General features: G+C 43.4%; 1 protein-coding gene across 2 annotated transcripts in view; it reads right to left on the reverse strand.

The window, feature by feature from the left end:
- LOC111148532 (tubulin tyrosine ligase like 5) overlaps window positions 1-16,039 on the reverse strand; it is a 250,286-nt gene that overhangs the window by 14,977 nt on the left and 219,270 nt on the right. For both annotated transcript variants that reach the window (XM_022505162.1, XM_022505163.1), the window contains one exon: window positions 5,168-5,250. In XM_022505162.1, the coding sequence (XP_022360870.1) occupies window positions 5,168-5,250 (83 nt within the window). The remainder of the gene's footprint in view (window positions 1-5,167; window positions 5,251-16,039) is intronic.

Here is a 16,039-nt window from a genome sequence, read left to right on the forward strand (position 1 = left end):
TAGATGGGCTGGGGAAAGATATTTGAAGCTTTCTGATCCAATGTAAATGAACCCTGTGGTGGGTAAATAATTTTCCTCCCTCCTTTGCTCTCCTGGGGTATTTTGATGAATAATGCTTCTCAAATAAGTCTGTAAGTATTCCCCTAAGAGGTAAGAAGGGTATTAAGCTTCTAGCAGTATGCCTTTAATACTTTAGTGTGTACGGAAGAGCAAAGAGGAAAGGAATCATCACAACCTTGTGGTTTCATAGAATTTTCTGAAAGTTTTGAAGGCCAGGGGCTGGGAACAAAACACTGTGGGGCAGTGCTAGTGGTGTGAGTACAGCCTCACGAGCTCAAGTCAGGCCATCCCTTTAATGTTGGAGATTTTTATGGACGGGGTTTACAGTTTGTTTTGCTGCCAATGAGAGCATATGCTTATCTTAACTCAGAAAAAAGCATATTAATCAACCTCACCAAAAAAAAGTTTTTTCAAAGTTGTGTTCCTTCCTGCCTCCCATTACTTGGAAGTCCAGTTCACAAACTACACAACTCTAATCTAACAGCCTTCTTTAATAATAAATATCTTTAACAACATTCATTCTCTTTAGAGGCTATTGCAATTTGACCTTCAAATACCATGTTCTCCAATGTATTCTGTTACTCTTTACCTGTGATAACTCGATTATGGCTTTAGTTTCTTCCTTTGATTGGCTTCATGTCCCCATATTTTTAAACAAAAGCCTCCATAATGGTAAGGAAATTTCTTACTGCCACAGCGCCACCTACTGGTGGTCCAGTGCAGAAGCACGCTAGCAGTGGCTTAACTTTGACTCACAGTTTGGAGTCCTTCTGAGTTCTGGTTTTATAAAATCAAAATTTCTTTGTCATTCTGAGAAACTGTCACTTCTCTTGATAGCTATTAAGCCTCTTGCTGTGATATAAAGTCAGCAAGTTATCATAAAAAAATATGCTCTTATTCTTACTGTTACCTTAAATTGGCCCTGACTTCACCGACTTTGATTTTCTCTGTCCTATAACTGTAGCAAGGGCTCCAGATTGTGTGGGCAAGGGTTTGGATCTGGCGAAAATAACTTGGGGAGCTTCCAAAGATCCTGAAAAATGTAAAAAAAAATCCCTACTTAACACTTTATTTGATCTTGGTGAAAGGACAAGAGGTCAAATCTAAAACTAGTCTTAGGATAGGACAACAACCAAAGAGAAGAATAGCAAGGGACACCAGGCCTGGAAAACTGCCCAGAATATAGCATCAGGTGGCGGGTGACAGAAGGACCAAAGAAGGAAAGAGAAGGTTGAGAAATACATCGAACATAAAGAACGGAGAAAATAAACAGCTATGTGTATTGCAGGAAAATAAACAAACAAACAAACAAACAAAAACCAAAGGTTTTAGGGGATCACTGCCCAGATGCTGACACTGAGTTTCTTGCCAAACACCAAATCTGTGCCCCTTGCTTTCTAACACTGTTAGAGTGGGTAATCAACCCAAATTCTTACCCCTCTGGCTCCAGGGAGAAAAGAACATTCTGGGAGCAATAAAGGATATAAGCCGCTAGGGCAAGCATCTCAAGAGGTTTATTTATTTTCATTATTAATCTACTATACTCCAGATCCATCCAGGATCCATGACAACTATATAACGCTTGGTGAAAGGCATAAGAATCTCATAATAAAAATAGGTCATTCAGCTGAGAACTGCCAGGCAAATGATTTCGCTTCAGAGTTAAAAGTGACTTCTAGATCCTTAGAGTTTACGCTCCACTGGGTTTACTCTGTATTAAAATAAGTCCCTTTCTCTTGTCTTAGGGGAGATAGTGAAGTGGGCAGCCGGAGTCACACTGATGTCCTGTTGCCCCACCCCCATGCAAAGAAAGAGGATAAAACTAACCTGTGTTTTACTGAGGCCCCAAATTACCAACACTTAACAAGGACATTGTTTCTCAGTTCTTGTAAATGAAATCCAACACTGGTGTTCAAAAGGCAGTAAGAATCCCTCTACCAACTACAGACCCGTAAGAGCTTTAAACAACAACAACAAAAAATTGGGGTGGGAGGTGGGCAGAGGCTGGGCTCCAGGACAGAAAAGGCGTAGGCAGAAGCTAAAGCCAGGGATGAGGGCAGCTGGTACAACCTCAGACCCTACAAGAATGGTGGTTTACACTACCAAGCCAGCACGAGAGAAATGCCAGTTATCTAATCTGTGGCTCCCTGCTATTTTAGTTCACCATCTCCACTTCAGAACTCAAGAACGCCATGCTTATAAAAAACGAAGGCCAATGGCTTTGGCTTTGAGCCAAAGGCCCTCACTCTAGCCTTCCTTCTCAAGTTTCCCAATTTGCTGACTCTACACCTTTCCTTCCATAGCAAACTCAGAATATTTAGCTTGAAGGAGGGAAGTCAAGGAAAAAGCAACATTCGTGGAGCATTCCAGGCCTTCTGCTAGCAGCCTCACATCCACTACCTCATTTAATGTTCACAATTAGAAGAACACCGTCGCTAGGTCACCTTCAGGGGGAAAGGATTCTGAGTTGTTTTTCAACAGTGTGCTGGGCTGAATGAGTTATCTCATTCAGGCGCCCGACGAACAAAGTGACACAGCTTTAAGGCCTGGTTGGCTAGACTTGTAGAGGGTCAAGGGGCCAGGAAACAGACTTCTGCTATATTCATGCCGTCGATAACACCATGTTTAACGAGCTGAGTTAACCGGACTAGACGGGGGCTTAAATACCTGTCCGAGTCAGTGTGGTGCTTCCTGTTGGGGCAGAAACGTCCCATCTCTGAGAGACATGTCAACTTTGACTTACTGTGGGGGTTGCTCTCCCTTCTTATGGGTTTAAAGAAAAATATTGCTGATACCAACCTACCCTCGTTTTTGCAGGACACCCTTCTGAACCCGTAGAAGACCATCTTTAAATCTCTGTGTCATAGAGAAAAACACATGCTTTGTAGTTGAAACCCTAAAGTGCCAAGTAGTTCCTGACTAGCTGCAAAAGTAACTCTAACGGGGTAAGCTGCCGTCGTACTGCCAAGGCAAAATATGGATTGGGAAGGATTGAAAATACCATGTTCATCAGTGTTTCTTCAACTGAGGATCAGGAACACCAGGAAAGGCACAGAACGGAAACAAATTCAAGGCACTTTAGAGGTCCAGAGTCATTGGAGACAAGAGCAGGCAGCCTAAACAAGGTGACAAGAATAATGCACTTGTCTTCAGACAGAAGCAGGGAAAAACTAGTTATCGGGATCCAGGGAGACACACAACTTCTCTTTGCTCTGTGGCTTTATGTGGCTACCGAGTTCATTACGACTGTTACAAAATCCCTAACAGATCACTTCAGTCAGGAAATATGAATTCATGATGAGATGCTGAGAGTATGAGCCCTCGAACTTCCGACTCCCCAGCCAGAGCGCACGCAGAGAGTTCAAGTCTGCTTGTGACACATCAGCGGGACATACAAATGCGGCAGGCACGTTTCCTGCCTCTCCTAGGCTTTGCAACCCTCCCCGGCTGCAGCAGTTAGCTGGGTAGAGACACTCAGCTGTCTGTGGTGCAAAATTCTCCCAGCCACCCAGTTCCCAGGCCGTAACAGTTCCAGGGGGAAATTTTACTTCCTTAAAAATAACTACCGTATCCTAGCGATTCTTTTTGGGGGGAGGGGAAGAGCAAGTAGATACCCATCGAATATTTCTTGAATTCAGGTTCAAGATTTTCAGTGGAGAGCAAAATCTTTATACTCTTATATTATTACCTGAATGGGTATCGTTATAAAGCTTTTGTCTATATATTTTGTCCTTTAGGTCCACAGGAAGCCCATGACATATATGGAATTATCCCCATGATACAGTCCAACCAAGTTTCTTGGTGGTCTTATAACCATTCGAGGGTCTATTATGTCCCACACACACCCTCCACACCCCGGCCCTAGACTCCTCGATGGCTGCTTCCTGCACTCGGGACCAAGTTCCCTACACGGCTCACAAACCGGCCCTGCTATCGCCATGACCTGTTCTCCTGCTGCTCCCTGCCCACGCTCTCAGTCCCTAGCCACGGTGACACAGGAGGGCTCTCAGGACACCGTGCATTTGCACCCCCTGCCCCGACCCCCATTTGTGCAGGCCTTATTCTCTCTTCCTGGAACTCTTTCGGCCCCACACCCCCCCTCTCTTGGGGGACTTGTCAGCGTGCAACCCTCCGCTTAGATGTTTCTTCCTGTAGAAGAAACATCCACTCTAATCCCTAAAGAACCCAGGCCAAGTCGCTGGGCTTTCAAGACGGCCCTGCCATTTACTAGCTATGAGGTTTGGGATGTGTTTCATAATCTGTGCCTTTATTTCTTCAGCTGTGAAATGGGCAACACAGTTCCTGCTCTATGCCTGTTTGGCGAACAAATGAGTTATCATGTGTGAAACATTCAGAACTGCGTCGAACACACCAGATGTTCAGCCACTGCTGCCTATGGTATTCTACACATCCCCAGGCCCTGAAAACCACCCAGCCTGTACCCACTCCCTGCTGACTCTCCTCTCTCCCTGAGTCTGTAGGGTCCCTGGCCACAGGGTCTGCCTGGTGCACCCTCTGTGTCCCTCAGTGCCCAGCGTCTTTCTCCATGGGAGGTGCTCAGTAAGAAATATTTGTGGAAGGGAATCCATGTGATTTTCTTTTAGTTTTCTGATTACTTATCTGCATGTTTTTTTACAAATTAGTACTCCTAGAAAACTCTCCCTGGGCCGATGCTGCCTGACTTTTAGGTGGGTCCCTACACTGAGAGGCTTTAAGACCTCAGTAAGTATCTGGCAATGGACCAACAGGCCATCACACTAGTGTGACAGGTCCCCGACCAAAGACGAGGGCTCCAGCATGCAGAGGAGCCAGTGGGAGCTACTAAGGGTGGGGATCTGAGATGTGAACGGGGAGGAACACCAGTCAGACACAGGCCTTTCTACTAAATGCTGCAAATCCCATTACACTCTCCCGGACCAAGAAACGTCGTCTACCCCGAACTAGTTCTGGAAAACCATTCCATGCTCAAGCGGCCATTTGCAATGCTTCAAAAGCCCGGATGCTCCTTCATTCTTTGAACTGCACGTTTCTTCTGAGGCACAAGTGAGAACACGCCCAGGGTGGCCCCCGCCCCGTCATCCCGGCCTCCATGGCTGTGCCCACTGACCTGTGGGGCCGGTGATGGGCGCAAAGGCCGCAGCGTTCAGGCTGCCCTGGAGTCCGTTCAGCTGTCCTTCCGCGGAGGAGCCCCTGAAACACAAGCAGGTCGGTCAGACAGCAGACGGGAGGGGGAGCTCAAATCCCCGCCCTCTGGGGGCTCTGCCTTGTCGTCTTCTCCGAAAGGACCTCTAGGACCAACCTCTCCCTTCTTCTGAAACATGAAAACGTATTGCCTCGCTCCCTCCCTTGGAAGGTAGTTTCCAGAAAGCATAGGGCCGTGACCATGGCTGTGTCTCCGGTGCCTCGCACAGCGCCTGGTACTAAGAGGCACTCAGCAAACGCGTTTATTGATGAATAAATGCTGTTCCCAGCATTGACCTGGATAAATCACGAGGTGAGGCATTTTTTAAAAAACGAGGTTTCAAGTAGGCCAGTGGTTCTCAACCGAGGTACAAAGGAGGGACAGAGTTTGCCCTGACTCCTGCCCTTCCACAAGGGACATTTGGCAGTGTTGACACATTTGGGGATGTCACAGCTGTGGAGTCTACTGGCTTCTGGTGGGGTGAGCCAGGAATGGAGCTAAGTATTTCCTACAGCATACTGGAAGGTGTCCACAAGGCCCAAGATGTCTGCAGCGCTGAGGCTGAGAAGCCATTATACAGAAGCACCTGCCCTCACGCCAGCTCTGACAAGACACAGGACACAGGGTACCGCATTATCTGGGCCCAGATTCCCCAGCCACATGTCTTAGAAATTCTGTGACTCGCTTACAGGCCATGCCAGGTCTCCCTACAACAGGCTCTTATAGATTTGTCTTTCTCTCATTGCATTTACAAAATTATGAGACCGTGTAACTGGCTGCTTAATTCCTGTCATCCTCGCTAAAAAGCTCCACAAAGACAAGAGATTGTATCCGCCTTATTCAGTGTTGCCTCCATAGCTCCTAATACTGCATTTTGCACACATTAGGTATTTATTAAGTATTTTAAAAATAATCTGATCCATTGTCCCATAAATATAAATTACTGGATAGACCCGTCTACTTTGCCTTCAGTTGATGTGTGCAAATTTTACCTTGGAAGATTCAAATTTTCCTATGCTCAGTTTGTTATTTGTTGAGCAGCGTTCAATCCAACCTGTGAAACCCTTCTCCGAGCACTAGTTTTCCATTTGTTCATCCATGCAAAAAATACTTCTGGAGTACTGTGCTTGGTACTAGTGAGGAGGTAGGTATTAGGCAAATACACAAGGTACAAACTCTGTGATAACTGCCAGGGAGAAAAAGTACAAGGTGATTTAAGAGGATGAAACAAGGGAATCTGATGCAGATGGCGATGAGAGTGGTCAAGGATGGTCTGAAAAAAATCACATTTTAGCCGAGTTATGAAGTTATGAGAAGTAGGGATTGGCCAAGAGTAGGGAACAGGTAAGAGCTTTCCATGGAGAAGAAACAGCATATACGTATAATGAATCTGAGACAGAGGTTTAGAATGTCCTATGAGCATTTAAAAATGAGCAAGGTAGAGGGGTAGGCAAGAAGTGTCTGCCAAATGTCCTTGACAGGAACCACCTGGGATCACTTATTCATCATAGAGCTTTCCAGGCCCTTCCCTTGGAGATACTGACTCAGTGGGTCTGGGATAAAGCCTGCGAACTGAGGCTTTTCCTAGCTCCACAGTTGTCTGGTTTCTATCGCCAGAGAAGTAAGGGAAACGTTGACTCGCGGGTAAGGGGAAGGTGGTACAAGAGCACTTAGAGACCCTGGCAGATGCTCAGGTGATCAGGTGGTCCCTACGCCCTCAACAGAGACACGCCCCTCGAGAGCACACCCCAGCAGCGATGCGAGGATGGCGCTGTCTTGCACCCTTCCCCTCCAGCAAGGTGCGGTCTGGGCCCTACCCACTCCTTTCCACTCTCCTTTGGAGGACAAGGAAACTGGAGACAAAAAAAGGAGAGAAAGGAACAGAGGGCTTCTCCCTTTTCCCATGAGCCTCAGCCTTGGACAGCTACCCCTGAAATGCTTATGCATTTTATTTCAGCCCTTTATGGACCCAAAGAACTACCCAAAGCATCTATAGCTAATATTGGCTCTCCCAGGTCCAAGTGAAAAAGGAAAAGTTCTGGAGCCTGGGATGGGTTCTTTCCTCCATAGAAATTAAAAGCCATCCAAAAAAATCACAAACCTTAGGGCCGCTCGACCACATTAGGGGCAGCGAAGTCTAGAAAAGCCACAGGGCTGGTCTCAGGATCACAGAGGAATTAAATAGTGAAAGGGAGACAGGCAGGCAAAACACTGGAGTCAGTAGAAGAAAAAGTGGGGAACAGGGATCTACTGGAGGGATGAGCAGAGCTCTTACATGTTTACAACTCATTAGTTCAGGATCCTCAAACTCTTTCTCCTCTCGTCTCTTCTCTGGAATTCTTACCCACCCTTCACCTTCATGGGTTTCCTCCTGTTCCTCTCCCAACATGCCCCTATGACTGTCCCCCTTGTCCCCAGCTTCAGTCACTCTTCCATCCTCCTCTCTCCATCCATTCCCATCAGAGACCTTGGGAGCCACCTCTGATTCTGACTTCAAACATTGCTAATGATTCTGCTGTTTCTAGCATAGGCTCCCCATTTTCCCAGCGGTGGAGAAATGTGTCCAGCAGCCGTTCAAGAGGAGAGTGAGTTTTTCCATGAAAATGCTGGTACGCAAAATGGTTTCGGTCTGTGTTTTTACTACTTCAGGCACACCAGGGGTAAACAGGCTTTTGTTGTGATAACATCATTTCCCTGGGAAAATACATTTCAGCTTCTGGACAACCCACTCCTAAATGAGAACTTTTGAACCACAGCTAGTTTAGGGCCTGTATGTTAATTTGTACTTGCTGGCCTCCTTCTGCAATAATTCTTTGCTGCTTTCCTGGGAGCACCTGTGTTTTGGGAAATAGTTACACAGGAAGGTATGTACGTGTTCCCTTGCTTGTCTAAGTCAGTCACTGCTTTAACATCAAGACACCTCATTGGGTTATTAAGGATTAAATGAGATGGTGAATCTTAGTGCCGTGTCTGGGATTATATTAATGGCTAAATAAACCTTAACTTTTATTAGTATTGGTATTTTTACTTAGAAATACCAACCATCTTTGCATTCACCATAAGCCTATCTATCTACTGAAATATTAAGTCTGGGGACTCAGTGACTCTGATTCAGTGTGGAATAGGACTGCTAAACGAACTATAGAAGAAGGACCAACCACAACATATTCAGAACTTAGACATTAACAGCAATTTGCTATTAAAGTCAGAAGGTAGTTAAATGGCAATCCACCAGGCAGAAATCGCATGGTCAAAATTATTCTTCAACTCCCCGAAGAGAGGTCTATTTGAGATTGACAAACGACCTCTCAATAAATCCAATATACACGTATTTTCAGCATCAGAACGAACCACCGTTTCTTCACCTGTGTGAAGTGGCTGGCCTGTTGTCTAACATGGCTTTCTGCATAAAAAGAGCACACAGCATGGGGGAGGCTTGTCCTACCTGAGAGGCTGGTAGGAAATGAGATGGATGGGAAGGAAGGATACATCTCCCATCCATCCCATCCCATCCCATCCCAAGAGGAACATCGAATGGAGTCAGCTGCTACTGAAATTGCACATTCCCTTGCTCTCTGGAGAGCTGAACGTGTGAAGTTCCATGTGTGTCTGGTGCAGTCCCGTTACCTGTCGCTGACCATAGTACATAAGGAATACGAAGAGGTGGCTAGAAGATGAACTCAGAAAAGTGACTTCTAAAAGTTTCAAGAATTCTGCAGAGAGGAAAACCGAAAAGATGGGACAAGAGAAGTGCCATTAATTTTATATTACATCAAAGTTAGTTTAAACCAAGAAGAGTGCTACATGGGACTATGTAGTCCCGTGGCATTCCTTAATTGCTCTTCTTGGAAGTGGGGCAGGTTCCAGGAGATGGAGGAGCCCAAGATACAGGCCAACGTCAGGAGTTTGAGACTTCCTACAGTCTCAGCTGTGGGGCTGGGCTTAGTTCAGACCTGTCTCCAAAGGACGAACTGTGTAATTATCAAAAGCCACTGAAGGAAGGGCAGGCTTCCCAGGGAACCGAGCACCTTCAGTGCGGACATGATACATGGCCATGCGTATACGGTAGTGCATATGGCAGCAGTGAAGAAGTCTAACTAGAAAAATACCATTAATAATGACAGGCTCTTTTCAACTAAGGCAGGACCTTCCCTTGGGATAGATTCAGGGCCAGTAACTGAAGAGTTTCTTTAGGTATTAAGTGTGCACTTTCTAACCCAGAATTCAATTTACTGGCTTCACTCTGCCTACTCCTTCGATCTCTTGCATTTTCCTGAAGTCTAAGAAAAGGCCTGACTCTGCAGAGGGGAGAACAGCCTCTCAGCCTTTCCAAGAAACTGTTCAGTAATGCATTACAAATAAATAATATCTTCATAAGCAGAAATATTGTCTACATTTATTATTGAAAGATTTCTTCTAGTTCTAATCTCTACTTCGGGTATACATGCGGCTCAGACAGCTGGCTAGGAATTCCGCTGGCGTCAGGAGCACATGATCCAGACGGCCTATGTGACAGATCAGCACCAGTCAGGGAGGGTTCTAATAAGCAAAATCCCTACTATCCATTTTGCTGGTAAGGCTTCTGACGTGCTTTTTCGTGATTTTTATTTCCTTTATTTGTGGTTTCCTCTGTTCCTTTTCCCCCTCCTCCCATTATTTTGATCAGTGGAAACTTTACTGAAAGTGATATCCTTTCTTTAAGATCTGTTTTGTTCATTACTTCGCAAGATTGACTGTGGTTTGGTGCTATATTGTTTCTCTTCGAGTTCTTTTCAAGACTTTCCACATCTCTAACACAGAGGTACTAGTTTTCTGTTCCAATGGTTTCGTAAAAGTTTATCTTGGATCCATGCCACCACATCAGGAATGACCTTTCTACAGAAGCTGGTACCCACAAAAGAAAAATGCTCAGGATTTCACAGGAAGAGGAGAGCTAGAGATGCCGGCCTTGCCGGGGATGTGGCTGATAGGCATGGTGGCATTTGTGAAGGTCCTGAAAAGAAACCCCAAACTTGATCATTTTTAAAAATATTGGTGAAACCAACCCCTTTCAATTCCCAAAGGAGAGAAGAAATCTCAAGGTACAAGTTAGGTTAAAGAACTGAATTCCAAAAGGAACACATACTGATTTTTCTTAGCAAACATTTACTCACAGATGAATCCTCTCAAGTTTCTCACCACCTACATGTGCACAGGTGTCTCTGTGCGTCTTCCTTTTCTCCATCAGGCCAGGGATTATGTATGCATTGCCCAAACAGAAGCTAATATGCTAATCCTTAGCAAGTAACAATGAGAACATTATTAAATTGGGTCTGGTTCCAAAACCAATTCAGGAAACATATCGCGAAGTCAACTTCTGTGTGTAGTGCGCACAAGAAGCCATTTTATAAATCCACTACACGTGGGGCGCCTGGGTGGCTCAGTGGGTTAAAGCCTCTGCCTTCCGCTCAGGTCATGATCCCAGGGTCCCAGGATCGGGCTCTCTGCTCGGCAGGGAGCCTGCTTCCCCCTGTCTCTCCCTCTCTGCCTGCCTCTCTGCCTACTTGTGATCTCTGTCGGTCAAATAAATAAATAAAATCTTTAAAAAAAAATAAATACAGTACACATTATCTAAGCCATAATCCATTATCTTTGCTGCTATATTCCTTTTTATTCCTAATATTTTCTCTGTGGGTCTTTCTTTTTTTTTTAATTTACTGGATTAGTCTCTCCAGAGGTGAGCCCCTCTATGGTTTATTGTCAGTTTCATTCATCCCTTCACCAAGTACTGAACGAGCATCTACCATGTGCCAGACACTGTTCTCTCCTGTTCTCCCATGTGCCAGGCTGTTGTAGGGATTTCTGTATTTTATTATTTTTTGATTTTGATTAATTTACTGTTATTCCTTTTATAGTTTTTCAAGTTAAATGATTCTCTCACTTATTTTCAATCCTTCTTATCTTTTTTAAAAAGAGATTTTATTCATTTGAGAGAGAGAAGGAGGGAAAGAGAGAGAGAGAGAGAGGGAAAGGGTACGAGTTGGGGGAAGGGGCAGAGGGAGCAGGAGAAGCAGACTCCCTGCTGAGCAGGGAGCCCAGTCTGGGGCTTGATCCCAGGATCCTGGGATCATGACCTGAAGGCAGAGGCTTAACCAACTGAGCCACTCAGGTGTCCCGTCCTTGTCTTTTTAATAAATATGAAGTTAGGGGCGCCTGGGTGGCTCAGTGGGTTGGGCCGCTGCCTTCGGCTCAGGTCATGATCTCAGGGTCCTGGGATCGAGTCCCGCATCGGGCTCTCTGTTCAGCGGGTAGCCTGCTTCCTCCTCTCTCTCTGCCTGCCTCTCTGCCTACTTGTGATCTGTCAAATAAATAAATAAAATCTTTAAAAAAAATAAATAAATATGAATTTATAGCACTTTCCATAGGCATCCAGTTCTAAGTGTTTTGTGATTTTTATGATTACCTAACATGGGTATTATGTACTGTACTTTAAAAATTTTCAAACACATGAACATTTTTCAAAAATTACCTTTTGATCTTCCCTAATTAAAGTGTATTTATTAGGGCCCCTGGGTGGCCCAGGGTCCTGGGATCAAGCCCTGCATTGGGCTCTCTGCTCAGCGGGGAGCTTGCTTCTTCCTCTCTCTCTCTCTGCCTGCCTACTTGCGATCTCTGTCAAATAAATAAATAACATCTTTAAAAAAAAATGTATTTATTGTTAAAAAGTGCAAACAGTTTGATGTGGGTTTTTTTGAAATGTGTGGAGCCTTCACTTGTGATAGCATGTGTTGAAATTTTGTGAACATATACTTGAAGAAAAGATATATTCTCCCTTTTGGTTGCAGGAGTCTATGCATAGCTATTAATATTTTTCAGGTTATGAGTTCTAACTCATAAGCGGGTTGTAAAATCAATTTAGGGGACCCCACAGTATTTGTAAAATAATAGGAAATATTATTTTGTGAAACTTTATTTCACATACATAATATAGATATTTTTACTAGGTTGCATATAAAGTTTAGTTTTTTTATTATAAATGGTGGTCAGAAAAAGATGAAAAGCCACTATTACTCTGTATTTCAGATATTCCATATCCTCAGAAATTTGTTTGAGGGACCAATCAGTTACTAATAGTAGTAGATTCAAATAAATCACCCACTACAATTGATAATTTTTCAATTTTTCCTTATACTGTTGCCAGCATTTGATTTATATATTTTAAATTTATGATGTTAACTGCATACCAGTTCTTTTCTTTATTCCTATTAATGATTTTTGCTTAATTCTATTTTATCTATAGCTATACTCATGTTCCTTCTAATTACTATATGGTTTACCTTCTTCTCACCCTCTGCACTGTGATTTTACTTTAGGTATTTCTCTTTCAAGCAGGCTATAACTGAACATGTTAAAAAATGCAATTTCATAATCTAACCTTTCAATGAAAGAGTATAATCCTGTTAATACTTAACTGAGACTACTCATATAATTGGATTTATCTCTACTATCTTAGTTTTTATTTTCCACTTACCACCCTTTTTCTTTGCTTTTTTATTTTCTTTTCCTGCCTTCCACTGGATTTAAAGTTTCTACATTCTCTTCTCAGTCCCTCTGTTGTTTTAAAAGCTACAGATTGTGGGGCGCCTGGATGGCTCAGTGGGTTTAGCCTCTGCCTTTGGCTCAGGTCATGATCTCAGGGTCCTGGGATGGAGCCCCACACTGGGTTCTCTGTTCAGTGGGGAGTCTGCTTCCCCCCTCCCCCACACCTACTTGTGATCTATCTCTCTGTCAAATAAATAACCAAAATCTTTAAAAAAAAATAAATGCTACAGATTGTGTGTCAATTATTTAGCTGTTTTTTTCTAAGTATAAAATTTAGCTTTTTTTCTACATTTTTCCTTCAATAGTTCTGTCTTGCCCTTAGAACTGTTATTTTCACTATCCACTGAATCCCCTTGTCCCTCAATCTTGTCTTTGTCTTAAACATATTTTAGTTTTTCAAAACACCAATGATGTGTATAGTCATTAACATTTATTATCATTTAATAAAAGTTTTGCATGTCACTGTCTTCATGTTATCCCCCATTTCTGTGTTCACTTTTATCCTATCCAGTCCTCACCCAGTCTTTCAGTGAAGGTCACAGGTGGTACATAATCAGACTTTGGATATCTCAAATTACCTGTACTTTGGCAGGTCTCTTGAATGACCGTTTAGCTGGGTATAAAATTCTAGACTGAAAGTTACTTTACCCCAACACTCTGAAGCTATTAGCTCTTGTCTTCTACCATCTATTATTGCTGAAGAGGAGAATGCCAGTATTCTGGGTTCCTTTGTGAATTTTCTAGCAAATAGTAGGTAAGTCTCCCTTTTATGCTCAGTGTTCTGCAGTTTCACTCTGATGTGTCTAGATGTGCATTTGTTTTGGTACATGGGGTGAATTTTTCAGCTGAGGACATTTACATTTATTTCTTCAATTCCAGAGAAGTCTCAGTTATTATTTATTAAAATGTATCTTGTCTACCTCTCCCTCGGGTCTCCCTTCTGATACTATGATCAGAGTTTCAAGAACCAGACATTATACTGGTATTTCAGTGCCCTTGCCTCCATCATACTTAGGAATCCAGGTGAATTCTGGGACATGAATAGCTGTACCCTCAGGCAGTGGGTCCACCCAGTTTTACCAAGTCTCTGATGAGGAGAGCCCACTGCATTCCTTAGCTTGGGATTTTTAACCTTGGTACTATTGACATTTTGGACTGGATAATTCTTTGTTGTGGGGAACTGTCCTGTGCTTTGCAGGATGCTTACCAGCAAATTCCTAGACACTACTCATTAGATACCAATAGGAACTCCCCATCCCCACCCAACTATGATAACAAAAAAATTACTCCAGACATGGCTAGACATCCTCTGGGGGCAACATCTTCCCCAGCTGAAAAATTACTGTTTTATTTTCAATTAATGAGCTCAGTTTCTTAAGTCTTTCCTCTTGCATAGGGCACTTTCAGGCCCTGACATGCCACTTGAGCTGAACTCTGTCTAGGCTGTCACTACCTGCTTCTAAAGCAAAGCTCAGAAAGCTTGTTGTTTCAACCTCATTCACTGATTCTCAGTTATTTCTGTCCATTTGGGAGCCAAGGAGATGTTTCCCTTGTTCTGAAGCTCAGTTAGGCCCTTCTGTTTTCTTTCTTTCTTTCTTTCTTTCTTTCTTTCTTTCTTTCTTTTTTTAAAAAAATCACTGCTATGTATTTGAAGCAGAGGGAGGGTATTAAGTGTAAACTGTGGAGACAACTTGACTGGAAGTCAGTACGTCCAAATTTAGTCTTTCGTTTTATTTGAAGCTAAGCCCTTGCCTTCAATAGTCATTAGAGTTATTAGTGTTCAGGATCTCAGAATGCGTTTGAATTTCCACAGTCTTGTCAGCTAGAGCCAAACCACACTTAGGAATATCAGCTCAATAACAACAAGAATGCCATCTTTTTAAATAGGAAACAACAGCAGCAGCAGAAATTAGAACTATACCAACATGCATGCATTGGACGCATGATGTATGTCAGGGAAATACATGATCTCATTTAATCCTAAGAACCACTCTACGATGTAGGTAATATTTTACAGATAATGAAACAGAGGCTTAGAGGGAGCCCCAAATAACAGTCAACTGACAAAGGAGCCAGGATTTAAATTTAATTAGAAATCTTGGGCTGTTAACAACTGTGCTCTCCTGCCTCCTGTACACTACTACTACTCTATGTGGTATAAATAATTACTTATGAGGTCATTGCTATTTGGTGATCCCTGACACATACACCCTGATACACAATACTGCACCACCACCACTTCTGGCACATCTCCATCTTCACCATGGCCCCCTGTACCAACATTGCCTGAGAGGTCGTCATGAATAGAAGCCAGCCCAGGGACTGAGGAATATATACTTCTCTCTCCTCTCTTAAAAATAAATTTCCTGGAAACGAGGCTTGTATCTGTGCTGTCCACTGGTCTTATCAGCAATATTTAGAGCAACGCCCAACACAATGGACATTCAAGATATGCGTGATAAAGGGTAAAGACAAGGTATCTATCCCTAGAGAATTATGGGGAGAAGAACACATATAAAAAGGAAAAATCAGACAAGGAGGTAGATGATAGAGTTAGCTGAGGCACTTGTCAAAGCTGCATCAATGTGATAAATTAAAACCTGATCTTGAATAAAACACAGGACTTAGATTCAAGGGGGCAAAGGGTGGGGCACCTGGGTGGCTCACTCGTTAAGCATCTGCCTTTGGTTCAGGTCGTGATCCAAGGGTCCTGGAATCGAGCCCCGCAACAGGCTCCCCGCTCGGTGGGAAGCCTGCTTCTCCCTCTCCCATTCCTCCTGCTTGTGTTCCCTCTGTCTCGGTGTCTCTCTCTGTGAAATAAATAAAATCTTTAAAAAAAAAAAAAAAAAGAGGGCAAAGGGCACAAAGAAGAGGGGAAAACATGAGCATGTGGGAACAATAAATGGAAGCATGGGTGTAGAGCAGACTGTAAAATAGTATAGGGAAGGCTACAGACAGCACAAAGGACATATTGCTGAAGGCTTTAGTGTCAGAGTGAGGACTCTCAACTTTATCTTGTAGGCACTTGGAAGTGTCCAAAGATTTTGGAAAAAAAGTTTCAAAGAACTATTTTAGAGATGATATTTTAAATTGCTTCCTAGGCCTACCCATGTACCCTATTTCTTTAAGAACAAATTTGGATAGTTTAAAGATTTCTACCTTGTTCTACTTGGGTGGTTCTACAAGAACCAATCTTGAATAGTTAATATTTTTGAA

This window comes from Enhydra lutris, unplaced genomic scaffold (assembly GCF_002288905.1).
Source record: "Enhydra lutris kenyoni isolate GAN:26980312 unplaced genomic scaffold, ASM228890v2 scaffoldscaffold20, whole genome shotgun sequence".
Taxonomy (NCBI): domain Eukaryota; kingdom Metazoa; phylum Chordata; class Mammalia; order Carnivora; family Mustelidae; genus Enhydra; species Enhydra lutris.